This window comes from Maudiozyma barnettii (assembly GCF_903064755.1).
Source record: "Maudiozyma barnettii strain CLIB 1767 genome assembly, contig: KABA2_02, whole genome shotgun sequence".
In the NCBI taxonomy this organism is placed as follows: Eukaryota; Fungi; Ascomycota; class Saccharomycetes; order Saccharomycetales; family Saccharomycetaceae; genus Maudiozyma; species Maudiozyma barnettii.
Genome location: NW_024545239.1, coordinates 1424123 through 1441290, shown reverse-complemented (window position 1 = coordinate 1441290; position 17168 = coordinate 1424123). Strand labels below are relative to the sequence as shown.

General features: G+C 34.8%; 7 protein-coding genes across 7 annotated transcripts; 3 read left to right on the top strand and 4 right to left on the bottom strand.

Annotated features, from left to right (window-relative positions):
* Window positions 1-89: 89 nt before the first annotated feature.
* On the bottom strand, window positions 90-1427 carry CSG2 (mannosylinositol phosphorylceramide synthase regulatory subunit; the record flags this gene model as incomplete). Its single annotated transcript, XM_041549285.1, has 1 exon — window positions 90-1427. One exon carries the CDS (start codon window positions 1425-1427, stop codon window positions 90-92), a length of 1338 nt encoding a protein of 445 aa, XP_041405219.1.
* Window positions 1428-2615: 1188 nt separating this feature from the next.
* OLA1 (Obg-like ATPase) lies at window positions 2616-3797 on the top strand (the record flags this gene model as incomplete). Its single annotated transcript, XM_041549284.1, has 1 exon — window positions 2616-3797. The coding sequence occupies one exon, from the start codon at window positions 2616-2618 to the stop codon at window positions 3795-3797; it is 1182 nt and encodes a 393-aa protein (XP_041405218.1).
* A 224-nt stretch (window positions 3798-4021) lies between these two features.
* Window positions 4022-4945, bottom strand: KABA2_02S13552 (SCO family protein; the record flags this gene model as incomplete). The annotated part of the gene is made up of 1 exon (XM_041549283.1): window positions 4022-4945. The coding sequence occupies one exon, from the start codon at window positions 4943-4945 to the stop codon at window positions 4022-4024; it is 924 nt and encodes a 307-aa protein (XP_041405217.1).
* A 1110-nt stretch (window positions 4946-6055) lies between these two features.
* On the top strand, window positions 6056-9076 carry CHS2 (chitin synthase CHS2; the record flags this gene model as incomplete). The annotated part of the gene is made up of 1 exon (XM_041549282.1): window positions 6056-9076. The coding sequence occupies one exon, from the start codon at window positions 6056-6058 to the stop codon at window positions 9074-9076; it is 3021 nt and encodes a 1006-aa protein (XP_041405216.1).
* Window positions 9077-9530: 454 nt separating this feature from the next.
* On the top strand, window positions 9531-10034 carry POA1 (ADP-ribose 1''-phosphate phosphatase; the record flags this gene model as incomplete). The annotated part of the gene is made up of 1 exon (XM_041549281.1): window positions 9531-10034. The coding sequence occupies one exon, from the start codon at window positions 9531-9533 to the stop codon at window positions 10032-10034; it is 504 nt and encodes a 167-aa protein (XP_041405215.1).
* A 136-nt stretch (window positions 10035-10170) lies between these two features.
* Window positions 10171-13665, bottom strand: CHS3 (chitin synthase CHS3; the record flags this gene model as incomplete). The annotated part of the gene is made up of 1 exon (XM_041549280.1): window positions 10171-13665. One exon carries the CDS (start codon window positions 13663-13665, stop codon window positions 10171-10173), a length of 3495 nt encoding a protein of 1164 aa, XP_041405214.1.
* Window positions 13666-14190: 525 nt separating this feature from the next.
* On the bottom strand, window positions 14191-16191 carry FUR4 (uracil permease; the record flags this gene model as incomplete). Its single annotated transcript, XM_041549279.1, has 1 exon — window positions 14191-16191. One exon carries the CDS (start codon window positions 16189-16191, stop codon window positions 14191-14193), a length of 2001 nt encoding a protein of 666 aa, XP_041405213.1.
* Between the last annotated feature and the right edge of the window lie 977 nt (window positions 16192-17168).

Sequence of the window (17168 nt, the reverse complement as noted above, 5' to 3'; positions counted from 1 at the left end):
AAGTTCGTAAGAGGTAATATATGCATGTATATATGTATGTATGTATGTATGTCTATAGAGAGAAAACAAACCTTGTGTATGTATATATATCATTTGAGGGAGATGGATAAATAGATACAACTTGATGCAAGAACCATGTATCCGATGACTTCCCATTGTATGACAGTGGTTTGTCCCGGTTCTGTAATCCAATCGGCTAATCCCATAAACACGATTGCACCCAAGTTACAAGTTGTGATAAACTCTGGTGAGTATTCATTTGTTAGGATAATGATTGAGAATAAGTTTGGTAATGTACCAAACAAGATAGATCCCATAATTGTCACCCAAAAGAATTTATCCATATATAGGTATGAGATGATTTGGAATGAATTAGCTAAATTTGGAATGAATGGTAGAAGCATAAAGATACATATGGTACCAATTAAAGACACGTGAGTACTTTGTCTGAACAAATACTTCTCTATACATGGTTTCCCCATTAGAGAATGTGTATTAGTCAAACCAAACCAACGATGCCATAATACAGCAAATGGACCTAATAACAATGAACCAAGACCACAAATTAAACCTGCCTTTAATCTATCAAATAAGAATGGATCGGCAACTTCGCCTGTATGTTTATTGATGGAGAGTTTTCCTGATAATAAATCACATGTAGCTTTAGTATATGACACGATTAAAATTCCAATTAATGCACTCATCATCACCAAAAAATTCTTAAAGAGACTTTGTTTACGTGAAATGTTACAAACACCCAGCAACAAGGAAACTATTTCAAATACAGCTGTATTTTGTATCAAAGAAACATCAAACGCTGGGGATAACGATAATGCGTAGTTATAAGTGAAGATTGGTACAATGAGGCAAAATGCTAATACTATAAGTTTTCCTAAATACGTTACCGTATTATGATCATTTCTACGTGTCATATTATGTGCAATAACTATATTGCGTGGAGGAGGCATAGAAGCATCATTTAATAAATTCATTTCAAATGCAGAATCTTCTATGTCCATAGCGCTATTGTTATTCGTAGTAGTACTATCAGTATTATTATTATTATTATCATTATTATCATCATTACAACGATCCACGTCGTCAATACTGTGAGAACCAAAGGCAGTTTCAATATCATCATTAGAAGAAGAAGTTGAAGAAATAGTGGATTCCATCCGTATAGCAGATATTCTATCACAAATAAATTGAGACAAAGGTAAAACAAACAAAAATGATACACAATAAATAAAAGTCAAATATATTGTGAGGATGTAGCTTGTTTCTTCACGAGATGGAGGATTCTTTGAATTTTGATAACTCATCTTGGCTAAACTTCGTACTAACAATTTCGATTGTATAATGGAAAGACATTTCGTCTGTACAACGTATCCTAACACGGCTCCAAACCATGCGTAACTGATCGACATATTGTAGTGATTGTGTAATTTATTGTTATTGAAGGGGAATCACAGTACTATACTTCAGATATAGGTGTAGTCTTCGTATTCAAACTGTTTCTTAAATATAACAATGGCAAAATAGCAATAACAATAATAATAATAATAATAATAATGATTACATAGACAGATCTCGAGGAGAGGCACCGCGTCGTTCTGACCACCCCACCCCCGGAGCCCACTACCATAAATAACGCGAGAAACAGTGAGAAAATGACGACATTTTTTTCTATGGTGGTAGAGGGTCCTGATACAATTAATTGGTGGGATATAAGATGCTGCTGCCAGGGTATTGCTGTTACACAAACCTGGACCACAGGTTTGTGATGGGTGTAGATGGATGTATATATATATACCAACTGTTATATAGATAAAATGGTTGCTACTGGGGTGGACGGTGGTGCGTACAGACTTGATGAACTAATCGTCAGTGCGTCCCTTCACAAGACACTACTATGTTGCAACTTCGTTGCAACATAAGCCTGTATCGTCCACATGCTAGAAGACACCATTGTCTGATCTAGCAATGGTGGATGGTACGCACGTTATGTAAGCACTGAGAAAAGAGTCGCAGTTGTAAGACCCAGAGACCGCCGAGATCACGTGCTCCCGCCGCTACATAATCACTCGGCACGACGCTGTACAGCTCCCGCAAGAAAGAAAAGAAAAGAAAAATTTTCAGCGAAAAAAAATAAAAAAAAGTTTTTCAGTTTTTGACGGGAAGCGAAGAGCGCGCAGGGAGAAGAAGCAGATTTTGTTCATTTTGTGAAGTGAAAAATTTTTTGTGAGGACGATGACTTTGGTGGGCCTTGGGCAATTGGAGTGGCCTTAATGGAAATTTGGGCTAATTTGGGCTAATTTGAATTCTATCGTTGTTGCGTTTAATATTCGTAAGTTTGAAGGTTGCAAACTCGCCGAATTAATAGGCAATAGTTTGTTTGATGTTATGAAATTTAATAATATAATAGTAAAATGTATGTGTGAAATTGTTTTACTAACTTTATTATTATTATATATATAGATTCTATTTATTAATAAAAGGAATTTTCTACTATCTTGTTATATTCGTTTATATATTAATTGATAAATATCATATAGACAGATAGATATACATTCAATTATATTGAAATATTTATAAGTTAAAAAAAAAAGAAGAAAATGCCTCCAAAGAAAGTCGTTGAAGAAAAGAAGGTCCTATTGGGTCGTCCAGGTAACAATCTAAAGGCTGGTATTGTTGGTCTAGCTAACGTTGGTAAATCTACTTTTTTTCAAGCTATTACTAGATCTCCTCTAGGTAACCCAGCTAACTATCCTTTTGCTACCATTGATCCAGAAGAAGCTCGTGTTATTGTTCCATCTGAAAGATTCAACGAATTGTGTAGAGATTACAAATCTGCCTCCGAGGTCCCAGCTCATTTGACTGTTTACGATATTGCTGGTCTAACTAAAGGTGCCTCTGCTGGTGAAGGTCTAGGTAACGCTTTCTTGTCTCATATTAGAGCTGTTGATTCCATTTATCAAGTTGTTCGTTGTTTCGATGATGCTGAAATTATTCATATTGAAGGTGATGTCGATCCAGTTCGTGATTTGGAAATTATTAGTACCGAATTGGGTCTAAAGGATATTGAATTCTGTGAGAAGGCTTATGATGCTGCTGATAAGATTGCTAAGAGAGGTGGTCAATCCTTAGAAGTTAAGCAAATGAAAGAAGAATGTGCTTTAATTGAAAGAATCATTGCTTTATTGAAGGACGGTCAAAGAGTTGCTAACCAAACTTGGACCTCCAAGGAAGTTGAAATTATTAACGGTATGCAATTATTAAGTGCTAAGCCATGTATTTACTTAATTAACTTATCTGAAAGAGATTACATTAGAAAGAAGAACAAGCATTTGTTAAGAATCAAGGAATGGGTTGACACTCATTCTCCAGGTGATATGATTATTCCATTCTCCGTCTGTTTGGAAGAAAGATTATCTCATATGTCCCAAGAAGATGCTGCTGCTGAATTGAAGGAAATTGGTGCCGCTCCTGCTTTACCAAAGATTATTACCACCATGAGACAAAAGTTGGATTTGATTTCTTTCTTTACATGTGGTCCAGATGAAGTTCGTGAATGGACCATTAGAAGAGGTACAAAGGCTCCACAAGCAGCTGGTGTTATCCACAACGATCTAATGAACACTTTCATCTTAGCTCAAGTTATGAAGTACGATGATGTCGTTCAATACAAGGATGATGCAGCTATCAAGGCAGCTGGTAAAGTCCTACAAAAGGGTAAGGACTATGTCGTTGAAGACGGTGATGTTATCTACTTTAGAGCCGGTGCTGGTAAGAACTAGATTTTGAAAGAAGAAAGGAAAAATTAAAAGATTTAGTTTTTTCATCAAGTTTATCTAATTTTGTATAGCAATTATTTTGTATTTTCCATATATTTTGATCTTAAAGAAATATTTTAATAAGAACCAACCATAAAAAAAATTTAAGTATTTATTTATTTTTTATTTACAGATTCATTTACATTAAAAGCAACAGGTGTCTATAGATTGTGTTCTTCAGTTTTATATCATTTCAATAGAAAAGAATACCATCTGTTCATTCTCTTTTGACGCTCTGCTTGTGGTAAATATGCATTGATTTGAGCTTGAATCTTATCAAAACCCTCCTGCTCATCATAGAGATCACCTAATGCATCAATAAATTTCCCTTCGGGATCTAACAGATAAAAGAACGTTGAATGATCTACAATGTAATCGCTCTTTGGGTTAGCATCCCGAGGGGTAGAAAAGAATACTTTATAAGTCTTGCACATTTCTTTGATCTGATCATACGTACCGGTTAGACCCACGATACTAGAATGGAAATCCTTCAGATATTCCTTTAGAACCTCTGGGGTGTCTCTAGTTGGATCACATGTGATGAACAATGGTTGTATTTTCTCCTTCTGAGTCTTCTCTAATTTCCCTAACCAAATGTCTAATTTATCTAACTCTGCGGGACAAACATCGGGACAATGAGAAAACCCAAAATATAAAATAGTGAAATGACCTAAAAGATCCTTTTCTGTAAATTTATTCCCATTCATATCCATTAACTCGAATGGTCCACCAACGACAGGTCTATTTGCTTCAGCTTCTTTTTCAATTTCCAATCTTCCTTTCTCCTTTTTAATAAAATAGTAACTTGTTGCTGCAATTATACTTATCACTGCTGCACCTTTCCATGTACTAAATTGAAAGACATTATCAATTGTCTCAACGTGTTTTAATTGCTCCCCAGCTTTACTTTGAGTTCCTTTAGAAATATCTCTGTTAATTTTAATACTACTTAACGAAATGTTTCCAATATCTTTAAGAATATCATCTTCGATGGTTGGCCTCTTGGTTATTAGTACGCTTCTTGAATAAGAAAAGAGTGCTTTTTGTTCAAATCTTAATGTAGACCTTACCAGAGATCTTGTTGCAAAGGACTTTAATAATAATGCAGACATTTCTCGATCAATAAAAAAATTGTATTTGACACAGTATATTCCAATCAAAACTGTTACTTATACTAATTTAAAGAGATAATTGATATTTCAATTTTGTTTTTAGTTAAACTTCATATATGTTACCGCAGAATTAAATTGGGTTACTATGTATTAAGGGATGGTGACATTGCTTATAAAATTTTTGTTAGGTATGCTTGAGCTAATTAGGGTTTTATTTTTCAGACCGCGGTCTGAATGTTCTCAACCCTAAAACACTATAGCGACTTCAGTCTTCTGCATAACAAAAAGCTTCTCTGTTCAATTCCACATAATAAGAAATTATATTAATGCAGATACAAACAATATTGTGACACTTTTCATTGTCCTATTGAGATATGAAGAGCCGCCTATATTTTTAATTATCCCTATTGCTATGACATAAATTATTTATATTTCTTCATAAAATTTAACAATATCTAGCTGAAAAATCTTGATCAATTGTGAGAATATCAGTAAACAATTGTCTAATGATCAGTGAGACTTTTACTTCAATTGTTATGTACGTCCTTCCCTAATTTCTAATGAAGTATCACGTGATTAGAAATTGTATAAATGCGGGTAACCACCACCGCAATGTTTGTTTTTCTTTTCAAAACTCATCGAGATTGTTTACATATTTCCGAATTGGGTAATCAGATTGAATTATTAGTTGAAAACAATTTGAAGTCCCAAATAGGTTATACATTGAAGTTCATTTGAGGCTAGGCATTCAAGTCTTGCTGGAGGGGGTTGGAAATTCTAAGCTCCTGTATTGTTGTTTGATTCAACCAGTTAGGAATTGATGTATTTATAAATGTATACTAGAACTTTTCTCTTCTTTATTTATTTATATATATATATTATATATATGGATGTTTTAAGACACAGTTAGGTTTTTATATACTGCTGACATCCCTTTCATAAGGAATTTATATAGAAAACTGTTAAAAGAAATATTGCATTCAATTAACAAAATAAACGATTAATTTCAAGTAATTATATTATTGCAATCTCTGGTATTTGATACTTATACATTTTCTCGTTAGTGTCAATCCAGCGAAAATAAGACGTAATATTCTAAAATAATTCGTCATGACTAGAAATCCATTTATGGTAGAATCATCTAATGGATCGCCAACTAAGTCCCCACAAAGACCCGGTCTAACAAGATTCACTACAAATAACAGTAGTTCATATGATGGAAGTATGGCTAGTCCGAATAGAAATACTTATAACAATATGTATGATGAATACGATGACGATGATGATTATTCTCAATCAAAACAGTTCCAAGGTTTACCACCAGCCATACCCCAATCACCCTCAAGAGCTGCAATGAGATACTCTCCAGACCGTCGCCATAGATCTCAATTTTATCGTGACAGTAACCATGGTACACCAGTTAGTAATAGCAGATATGCAACCAACTTAAATGAATCTCCTAGAAGAGGTAATGATGTAGTATTACAGTTTAGTGAAAGTCCTATTAAACAATCCCCACTACCTGAACGCTATACAGATAACTTACAAAAATTACCCAGAAAGAATGAGGGACAGTTACCAAATATTAACCATTCATACCCTGATGATGAAGATGATTTATCGATCAATAATATGGCCCGTAGCTATAATGTAGACATGGGTAACGACTACCATTCTTCGACGAATTCATTGAATTATCAGAATCAAACTAACAGAAATTATTCTAGATCTTCCAAAAAAACAGTCTCAACTTCAAGTACAGAAGTAAGATCATCATTCGATTCAGAAGAAAAATTCCGTAAATCCTTCGATGATAACTCTACTGTTTTCTCCAGTGACACATTTACAGAGACTAAATTCGAACTAAATCACCCAGTTCGTCGTGATTATGTTAGACGTGCTAATTCAGAGAGTAAAAGAAGACCTGCTACTAATGAGGTTTTAAAGAAAGCAATCTTAAAATTGGATAATCCAATACCTCGAGGGTTATTGAACACGCTACCAAGAAGAGATAAATTAGAGTTTACTGAAATGAGATATACTGCATGTACAGTAGATCCTGATGAATTTCAAAATGAAGGTTACTCCTTGAGGTTTGCAGAGATGAACCGTGAATGTCAAATTGTTGTTTGTGTCACAATGTACAACGAAGACAAATATGCTTTGGCAAGAACATTACATTCGATAATGAAGAATGTAACACATTTGTGTCTCCGTAAGAGATCCCAGGTGTGGGGTCCTGACGGTTGGAAAAAAGTTTCAGTTATCTTAATTAGTGATGGTAGAAGTAAAGTCAATCAAGGGGCTTTGGACTATTTGGCTGCTCTTGGTGTATACCAAGAAGATATGGCCAAAGCATCTGTCAATGGTGACCAGGTGAAAGCCCATATTTTTGAACTTACCACTCAAATTTCAATTAACGCTGACTTAGATTATGTTTCCAAAGATATTGTTCCTGTTCAATTAGTATTTTGTTTAAAAGAAGAAAACAAGAAAAAGATTAATTCCCACCGTTGGTTACTAAATGCTTTCTGTCCCGTATTACAGCCAACAGTTGTAACTCTAGTGGATGTTGGTACTCAACTTAACCATACTGCAGTTTATCATTTATGGAAAGCATTTGACAATGACTCAAATGTTGCAGGTGCCGCTGGTCAAATTAAAACCATTAAAGGTAAATACGGTCTAAAATTATTTAATCCTCTGGTTGCATCCCAGAATTTTGAATATAAAATATCAAATATTTTAGATAAGCCTTTAGAAAGTTTGTTTGGTTATATTTCAGTCTTGCCAGGTGCTTTATCAGCATATAGATATAGAGCTCTTCAAAATCATGCTGATGGTACTGGTCCACTACACTCTTATTTCTTAGGGGAAACTCAAGAAGGTAGAGATCATGACGTGTTTACTGCTAATATGTATCTTGCTGAAGATAGAATTCTATGTTGGGAATTAGTGGCTAAACGAGACGCAAAATGGGTATTAAAGTATGTCAAAGAAGCTACTGGTGCCACTGATGTTCCTGAAGATATCCCTGAATTCATTTCACAAAGAAGACGTTGGTTGAATGGTGCTATGTTTGCTGCTTTGTACGCACAGCTACATTTCTTCCAAATTTGGAAGACGAAACATTCTATTACAAGGCTATTCTTTTTACAAATTGAATTTGCGTATCAACTTATTCAAATGTTATTTTCCTGGTTCTCAATTGCAAATTTCGTACTGACTTTCTATTATCTAGCTGGTTCCCTTAACGAAGTAGTAAAGCATGGTGAGGCACTATTCATATTCTTAAAATATTTGATATTCTGTGATTTAGCATGTTTGTTTATTATCTCTATGGGTAATAGACCTCAGGGTGGTAAACATCTATATATTACATCCATGGTTATTTTGACTATATGTGCATTATATTCTTTAATATGTGGTTTTACATTTGCTATTAGGTCATTGGTCTTAAAGGAGGAATCTCACTCGGCATTTGTTAATATTGTTGTCTCTATGCTATCTACATATGGTTGCTACATCTTTTCTTCCTTCATGTACTTAGATCCATGGCACATATTTACATCTTCACTTCAATATTTTATTACACTACCAGCCTTCACATGTACTCTACAAATTTATGCTTTTTGTAATACTCATGATGTCTCTTGGGGTACAAAAGGTTCTACCGGAGGTTCTAAGCAATTATCCAAGGCGATTGTCTTACAAGGTCCAGATGGCAAGCAGATTGTGGAGACTGACTGGCCACAAGAGGTTGATAAAAAATATTTGGAAATTAAAAGTCGTTTAAAGGAGCCAGAGGTCGAAATTGTTATGGTTGATGAAGGAGAAAAACGTAACGATTATTACAGAGATATCAGAACTAGAATTGTTATGTTCTGGATGCTATCCAACTTAATTTTGATTATGTCTATAATTGAGATCTTCGATCCACAAGAGACCAATAATGGGTACTTGATCTTCATTTTATGGTCTGTTGCAGCACTCTCCATCTTTAGAGTAGTTGGTTCAATGGGTTTCTTATTCATGAAATACCTCCGTATGATTGTTAGTTATACACACAAATCTGAAGAAACGGGATCTTGGGGTATTCAAAACTTGAACCCATTCCATAAAGACAAATAATTTTCAATATATAATGGCGAACCATAATTAGTAAGACTTTATTCATATATTTTTCTTCTGTACATTATCACATTTAAATAATTCAATATACGATACCTCATATAAATTATTTAACTTTAACTAACTCCTATTGAACTTCAAAAGGAGAATAGAGTATTAAGTTGGGATATTTGTACTATGATGCTGTTAAAGTACCATTGGTATGAAGCTTAGATTCGAATCTTATAAGTGATTTCAGAACTGTTGAAAAAATTCTAAACCACCTATGTTAGCCCTCTATAAAAGATTATCACTATCATTTTTTTGTTTACCATTTCGAGTTAAATTTAAAGTTTTGTAGCATTTATGTTGAAAACTAAAAGTGAGAAATTATATAAACTAAACGTAATTCGTAACTTTTCTTTAGGGAACCTGTACAACATAATGAAAAAAAGTAGTGGAAACAACGGTCAAGATGTCCAATTTACAGTATATAAAAGGTAATATATTAAAATTAAAAAACTACCCACATATATTAATTCATTCTTGTAATTGTGATGGGTCATGGGGCGGTGGTATAGCTTACCAAATGTCGATTCGTTATCCTCATAGTGAAAGGGACTACGTACAAATATGTGAAGAAAGTGGATCTGATCTGTTAGGTAAATGTGTCTTAATCCCAAGTTACTCTGAGGATAATCTGATAATTGCCTGTCTCTTTACATCTAGTTTAGGTGGTTCAGGTCATGGTTCAAAGGAAAGTATATTGAAATACACAAAAGACGCCCTGGAAGATATGTACAACCTCATCAATATTCCAGACGCCGTTACCAAATATGGTGGGGTCAGCCAACTCAACAATTATAAATTAGAAATGCCAATGATAAACAGTGGTATTTTTGGAGTCCCTTGGGAGTTAACTGAACAAGAACTATTAAGTTTCAAAGGAAAGATGGAATTCACTGTTTATCAGTTATAACTTGTGTAATTTATGAAACACATTGAGTATGGTTTAATATTATAAATAATAAATTATTTAATGCAGTACTGATTTATTTACATTGTAGTTTCATATAATAAAAAATATTATGCACGTATTAAAATACAGCAATATTTCAAATATATTTAGATGGATCAACGTCGATGCCACTGGTTTCTGCCGTCATTCGTTCCTCACGATCGAATTCTCTCCAAGTTCTCATTTTGATATGAGAGTGATCAAACTCACCTTCTTCAGCTTCCTTGACTTTATTACCACCAGCAATTGTTCTTGTGTCACCCCAAGAGAAATCATCAAATTTCCAATAAGCGTATGAAGGCAAAACCAGATTCCAAATAGGCAGAGCACAGATGTATATCGCCATCCACATTAAGTAAGACCATCTAGTGGCAGTAACAACAACAAGTAAACCAGGTAAACCAAGCACTACTGCCAGAAGTACCAAAGTAAGAATAGGCGTAGGATGGGATACGATTGCGAATATAATGACATATACGGTGAAACAAATTGCCAATGGTAGAACAAGGGTACCTATCAATTCAATAAAAATAACAAATTGCATTGAGAAACAGAATGTACCACAAAGATCCCTAATTAGTACAAGTTCAAATAAGTTATGAACTGTAGAATTGATCCACCGACGACGTTGTGATAGTAGAATCTTGAATTCATCCGGAACAATAGTTTTACAAGCAGCCTTAGGAACGAATATTTGTTTTCTTTTCGGGAAAGTCCTCAACATTAAGGATGAAAGATATCTATCCTCACCCAGAAGTAACAAATTCTTTTTATGCAAAGAGTTTGTAACATTATCAGAGTATCTTTCAACAATATCTGGATTTGCCAAAATTGGCACCCAATAACCGTCTGCATCTTTTGGCACCTTTATTCTATACATAGAGAAACAACCAGGTAAACAAGTAACAGAACCAAACACGGATTCAAATGCCTTAGACTGATGATGTGAAATATAATACTCAAAAACTTGGATTGCTGTAACCCAAGTGTCCGCCTTATTTGCGATTTTTGTCTCACCACATAAACCCATAATTGCAGGATCCTTTACCATTTCAGCAATCATATGGGATAAAGAATCTGGAAACACCTTTGTATCAGCATCAACCATCAAAACTGTTTCATAAAAATCTGCCATTAGTCCGGTCAATTGCCAAATATTCTTCAGCAGTTGGAATTCTAATTCAGACATTCTCTCGTCAAAAGTAACTCTCTGTAGGAACGACATTAGAATAACCTGAGAATCACGCTTACCTCTATTACCTGGTTTTGCAGATCCTTGTTCTTCTGGTGTACCACATTTGACGATAGTAATAACTGGAACTCTCTGCTGTTTTTCTGGGAGGATAGTTCCATCGTCATACTTGTAGAACCCAGCATAAATTTTTGCCATATTATGTCTCTTGGTACCAGATGCCACCGCAACGTACGAATTTGCTTGAACCTCTTCTGGCGGAGTAACAAAATCGTCCATCATCCCAAGGGCGATTTCTGGCGTCGTCTTATCATTACCTGACCCTTTGATCAAACCATCACAAACAATCATTATCATCTTGTGAGAATTTGGATAGTCTGTTGTAGCTATGGAGTCCAACGTAGTTCTTAAACCAGCTTCATCCTCAGAATAACATGTGACGAAACAAATAGTATGAATTAAGGGATAATCATATGGCATGTAGTCTATTGGTGGCTGTTGAACTATATCAGGATGAATAATAGTGGGATCCAGGGATGATACTACAGATAGTTTACCTGGTGCTGGCGATATGGTTGTAGAGTTCCATAGAAGTGATGATGAAGTTAAACCCTCTGATTTACGGCCGAAATTTTGTCTCTGGTCATTTGTTTCATTTTCACCATTAGCTTTCCAGGCATTTTGAGAAGTCATTGTGGTATACCCATTAATGGTACCTGAGGAAGCTATGGCGTTGTTACTTAGAGAACTTTCTAAATCTATGACCGAGTCGTTAAGTTGTAACATTCTTGAGGTTTTCCTTTTTAGAGCCGACAAACCTGATTCTTTTTTCACAGGTCTCATCGAGGGATCAACCTGTTTAATGGGCCCTTGGGCATTTATATTATCAGACCAGTCCTCAATAGTGTTAATATATCTGTCCATGGTCTTATTGTCAACTTCGAATGCGCCCTGCTTCTTAGTTACGAACCAACGGAAGTAACTTGCCACCAAAAACTTAGCTACAACAATAGAAAAAATGAAAATTAACGAAACATATAAAACGACGTCTGAAGCAAGACAACCTACTGTTTTAGAATCAATCTCACCGACCTTTATAATTTCATTCAAACACCTTGCAATTTTTCTGTCATGACCTGTAGAAAGCACTAAAGATAAATCATAACCTCGAAGATCAGAATTTTTTAAATCATCAAATTCGGTTGGATAATCTACATCATACGATTCTAGCCAGTTCAATAAATTCAAATCTAGAACATCTCCATTATATACCACCAGATTTCTAGATGAATTTTTAATATCTTCCCATGTAAAGTATACCGATGCGTAGCTTTTTAGACTATAGTAAGCCTTTCTTTCGCTATCAGATGTGTGACAACCCCAACCATCATAGTGCTCAGAATTTGTGAAATTTGGTTTTGAAGAACCATCAGTATTTTTCAGTTTACAAGGAAAGTACCAAGCAAGTTCGTTATCATTGTTGTATGGGATAGAACAATTATCTTTTGGTACGATGACATTTTTACAGTTCCCGTTGACATTTTGAAACAAAAATGTGGCGTCTTTACCCGCATCTTGCCATGGCCCAACAACGTATTTTCCTTTAACCTCTAAATCACTACCATCAGTTCCGGTTCCGTTAAATAAATAGGCCTTACCATTAATGGAGACAAACCCTGTATTTATATCTTTAATTTCTAATCTTATAGTTGCATTTGCACAAACTGTTCTTGTAAAACCAAATGTAATATATGCAACAATTGCACCAATATACCCTATAATGGACAGCAATGCAATTTTATCTCTCCATGCCATCTGTCTCTCTTTGTCCGGCATACCAAAAAGTGCAAGAATAGGTCCTGGTATCCAGAACGTTAATATTTTGCAATACATGGTCCATAGCGATATCGATGGCTTCGAATCTTTGTGTGCTGCTGATATTTTATTAAAATCTTTCCTCAGATCTGGGATGTATGGATCAAATGCATTTTCATCATAATCATTAAAATCGTCCTCTTGCCGATCAAACGTACTTTGCTGTTCGTTAAACTTTGTATCATCTTTAAAAGGAACGTCATTACCTATATCTGTAAGAGGATATTCTTCCTCAACAATACTAGGGCCCCTCTTGGTGCTCAAAGTGCGACGAGATCTAACTGTATTATTTCTAGGAATCGTTGGATTCACACCTGTACTCGAGGGTAACACACTTAATCTATTTTTTTGTTCAGCTGTCTTTTGAGCGTAGTAGTAATTTGGATTCGAAGGATTATCCAATCTATTTCTTTCAGGTCTGACCAAAGAACCTTGCCTTCTAGGATGCGAGGAAGATGTACTGCCTCCTCTTGGTTTAATCAAATACTCATCATCTAGATGCAGATAGTAATTATCCTCGTCCATTGCAGAAACTCGATGAGGAGATAATATTTTAGGAATTTACTAATTTGGAATAACCTATCAAATTTCCAATAATATACCTTTACAATTTATAGAAATTTTAATATAAATCGTTAACTAGTTAACATATTTATAGTAACAGATCTTTAAGCCTCACTGCTCATTGTCTAAAATTTATTTTTAAATCAAACACTTACTTTTTTTTCACTTTCACCACGAAGCTTACGTTTTTTCGTGATTGCCTCCTTAAAGGGAAATAATATAAGGCCAGAAAGTATCTCTGCAATGAGTGAAGCCATTTAGATCATATAAGATAGTGAAAACGTTATAAATGAAAGGATATGTGAATGAAATATGCAATTAATGAATTTATTTGTTTATACAACGGGTCTAATTTAATGACCTGAGTTAATATGCAGTCTAAAGTTTATTATACAAAAATAAAGAATGAATTAATTTTATTAATGGTGTTGTAATAACTTTTGTTGTCAACAGAAAGAAAACTATATTGTTCTTTGCGAAACATGGTTAAAAGATCGTTTTTCCTCTGGAATACTCGTAAACGTCTACCTTATCATCTAGGAGATCTTTCTTCTTTAGGGATTCTCTCCATTCCTGTTCGAAGTTTTCAACGTCGGTCCATCTTTGGAACCAACCTTTGTCCCTCAAGATGTTCTTAACTGGTTGACCTGGTACTGGGAAGAAATAACACAGGCCAATGTATACGGAGAAACTGATGAAATAACCCACCCAATAACTTAAATAGTAAATTCTCATAGCACCGATGGAAACTGTAATCTTTGGTGCACCAACGTCACCAATAAAACCTGGCAAGTTTGGAGCAACACCACATAGATAACCAACCAACGCTCTCCAGTTAATACCATATTTATTACCATACATATAGAAGGATCCCTTTCTGTTGGAATAAATGTGAGTCAGCTTGATGTAGCCTCTTCTAACAACGAAATAATCCCCACAGACAACACCGGCGATACTGGATAAGAAAATCGCATAAGCAGACAGAGCCATTGTAAACTTACTTGAAGTAGCCATCAAATTCCATGGACAAATACATAATGCCAAACATGCACAGAAAATAGAACCACGCCTAATATTGATATATTTTGGTAGAACAGCAGTCATATCAGTTCCACATGATAGAGAATTAGCAGAAATGTTAGTACCCAATTGTGCAATTGCAAATACGAATGAAATCAAAAATACACCAGCTCTAGTACCTTTAGTATAAGATCTAACCAGAAATTGTTCGAGGACTTGAACTGGAGACCAGTAATTGACACCATACATTTCATAACCCGCAGCGGTAACCAAGATACCTATCAGACATGTAATTGAAAACATAAGTGGGATACAAACCAATTGAGACCATAAAGCAGAATGCTTTGTCTTTGAGAACCTTGCAAAATCCGGGGCGTTAATAACCATAGTAGAAAAATTAGCCATACATCCCATTACACTTCTTAAGAAAGCCCATGAGAACGCACTACCTGTTGGATGATAATCAGTCAAACTACCCAAAGAAATCTTTCCATGGGCCTTTCTAACAGACCAAATCAGAAAACCAAAGGATGCAAATGGAACTAAAATAGCCTTAACAGTAAACAAATGTCTAACTTTATGAGGTTGAATCAATAAGAATGGGAATTCTACAACCCAAAAGATGAAGAAACACATGAATGTATAAGTAGTTGCATTTTCAGAACCGAAATTGTCTGGAATTCTATCTGGTAAGTCTTTCCCAAATATAGACCTTAACATCAATGAAACTGGTTCAGAACCTAGCCACGATTGAACAGAGTACCACACAATGGCCATGACAATTCTATTAATAATAGGCCACAGAGAGAAAAATATACCAAACGAGGCTCTAGAGGAAATTGGGAAAGAAAGATGATAAGCAGTACCAACTCTAGAAGACAGAACGACGAATACACCAACGAAGGAATAACCAATCCAAATAGTAATCCAACATTGCCACCAATTTAAACCTAATTGTAAACCGGTAGCTGCAATTTGCCAAGTATTAATATTGAAACATTCAGCTAACCAAAAATATGCAAAATTATACCAGGACCATACTCTTCTTTCTTCTTCTACTGGTTTCAGATCTGCGTTATACATAAAGGAATCCAAAATGGATATGTCTGCAAAATTTCTATCCAGAATCACATATTTTAAATAAAAGCGTCTCCATTTAGAGTATTTCTTAAGGTCTTCATCATCATCATAACGGTTGAATTTACTATTTTTATCACTACCACTTTCTTCATCACTACTACTGTCACCATGTATTTGGATAGGCTCTTCAAAAGTGGATTCCTCTACCATTCTAGTAGACATTTTACTCCCAGAGACATGAAATGCCTTTTCATTTTTATTATCGATTTCATCTTCATCTTCATTCCGTAGGGAGTTCCGACTATTATTAAGATATTGATAGTCTGTTTGAGATTGTGTGTGACTAACCCCTGTATGGGCAAAGTATTCAGTAATATCGTCAGGCATAGTTGATCTTGTGTAGTTAAATCAAGATATGTAGATATATATTCTTTTTATTTTTTAAGTTTTGCAATAGGATCTTGGAAAGTATATCAATATATATGTATATAAAATCCAGTACCCAATCCCTTAAAAGAATATATCAGAAATATCCTACTACTTATAAATGCAAGATAAAAATAAGAAAAGATAAAAGATTTCTATAACCTTAAACTGTAAAATAGTATTAATTTTTAAAAAGAATAGTGATATTGCGATGACCTTCCCATTTTTGTAATTGATGCCCCAGTTTTATATATAATATAATCTATAATAACGCTTATCTCATGAAAAATTTATCTGCGTCGGTGAAAAGTTTTCCGTGTCAAAAACTATTCCTTTGAAAGTTCCCAAAAACGTCCTAATTCCATACAAAAGATCTGCGAAATACTTTCTTTTGTCTTTCGCTCTCTCCCTAGCTCCTGCCCCACAAGAACTGTTCAAAGCCAGCCTCGCTTCTTTCTAGTCAATCAGTAACAACGAGCTACAAAATCTTAATATGCGATTTAACAGCGGTTTCACAGAACAAAGGGGAACGTCCATGTTTTTCTCCCGCTCTGCCTGTAAATTTTGTTCCGGAGGGAGGGGGTTTGAGGGGGGGAGGTATCGTCCTGGGATAAAGATATGGTAACAGTATAAGAGGGATTGCTTTCTATATCTCACAACCTTTTAATTTGGCTCTTATCCATAGTATAGACCATTTAAGTGAGTTTATGAAAAGAAACGTCCAATCTATTACCATATAGTTAGATTGATAATATTCATTAAAGGAGGATTCATTATGGACTCGACCGTAAATCCTAGCTTTTGCTTCTTTCTCTCCGCGTTTTCTGTGTTAATTTCCTGATAAGAACAGGAAAAAAGAAGAAAAAAAGAAAAGACAAAGAAGCGTAGAATGTCTATTATAAGGACATTTCTCTTGTGACACAATTATTTTTTTTCTT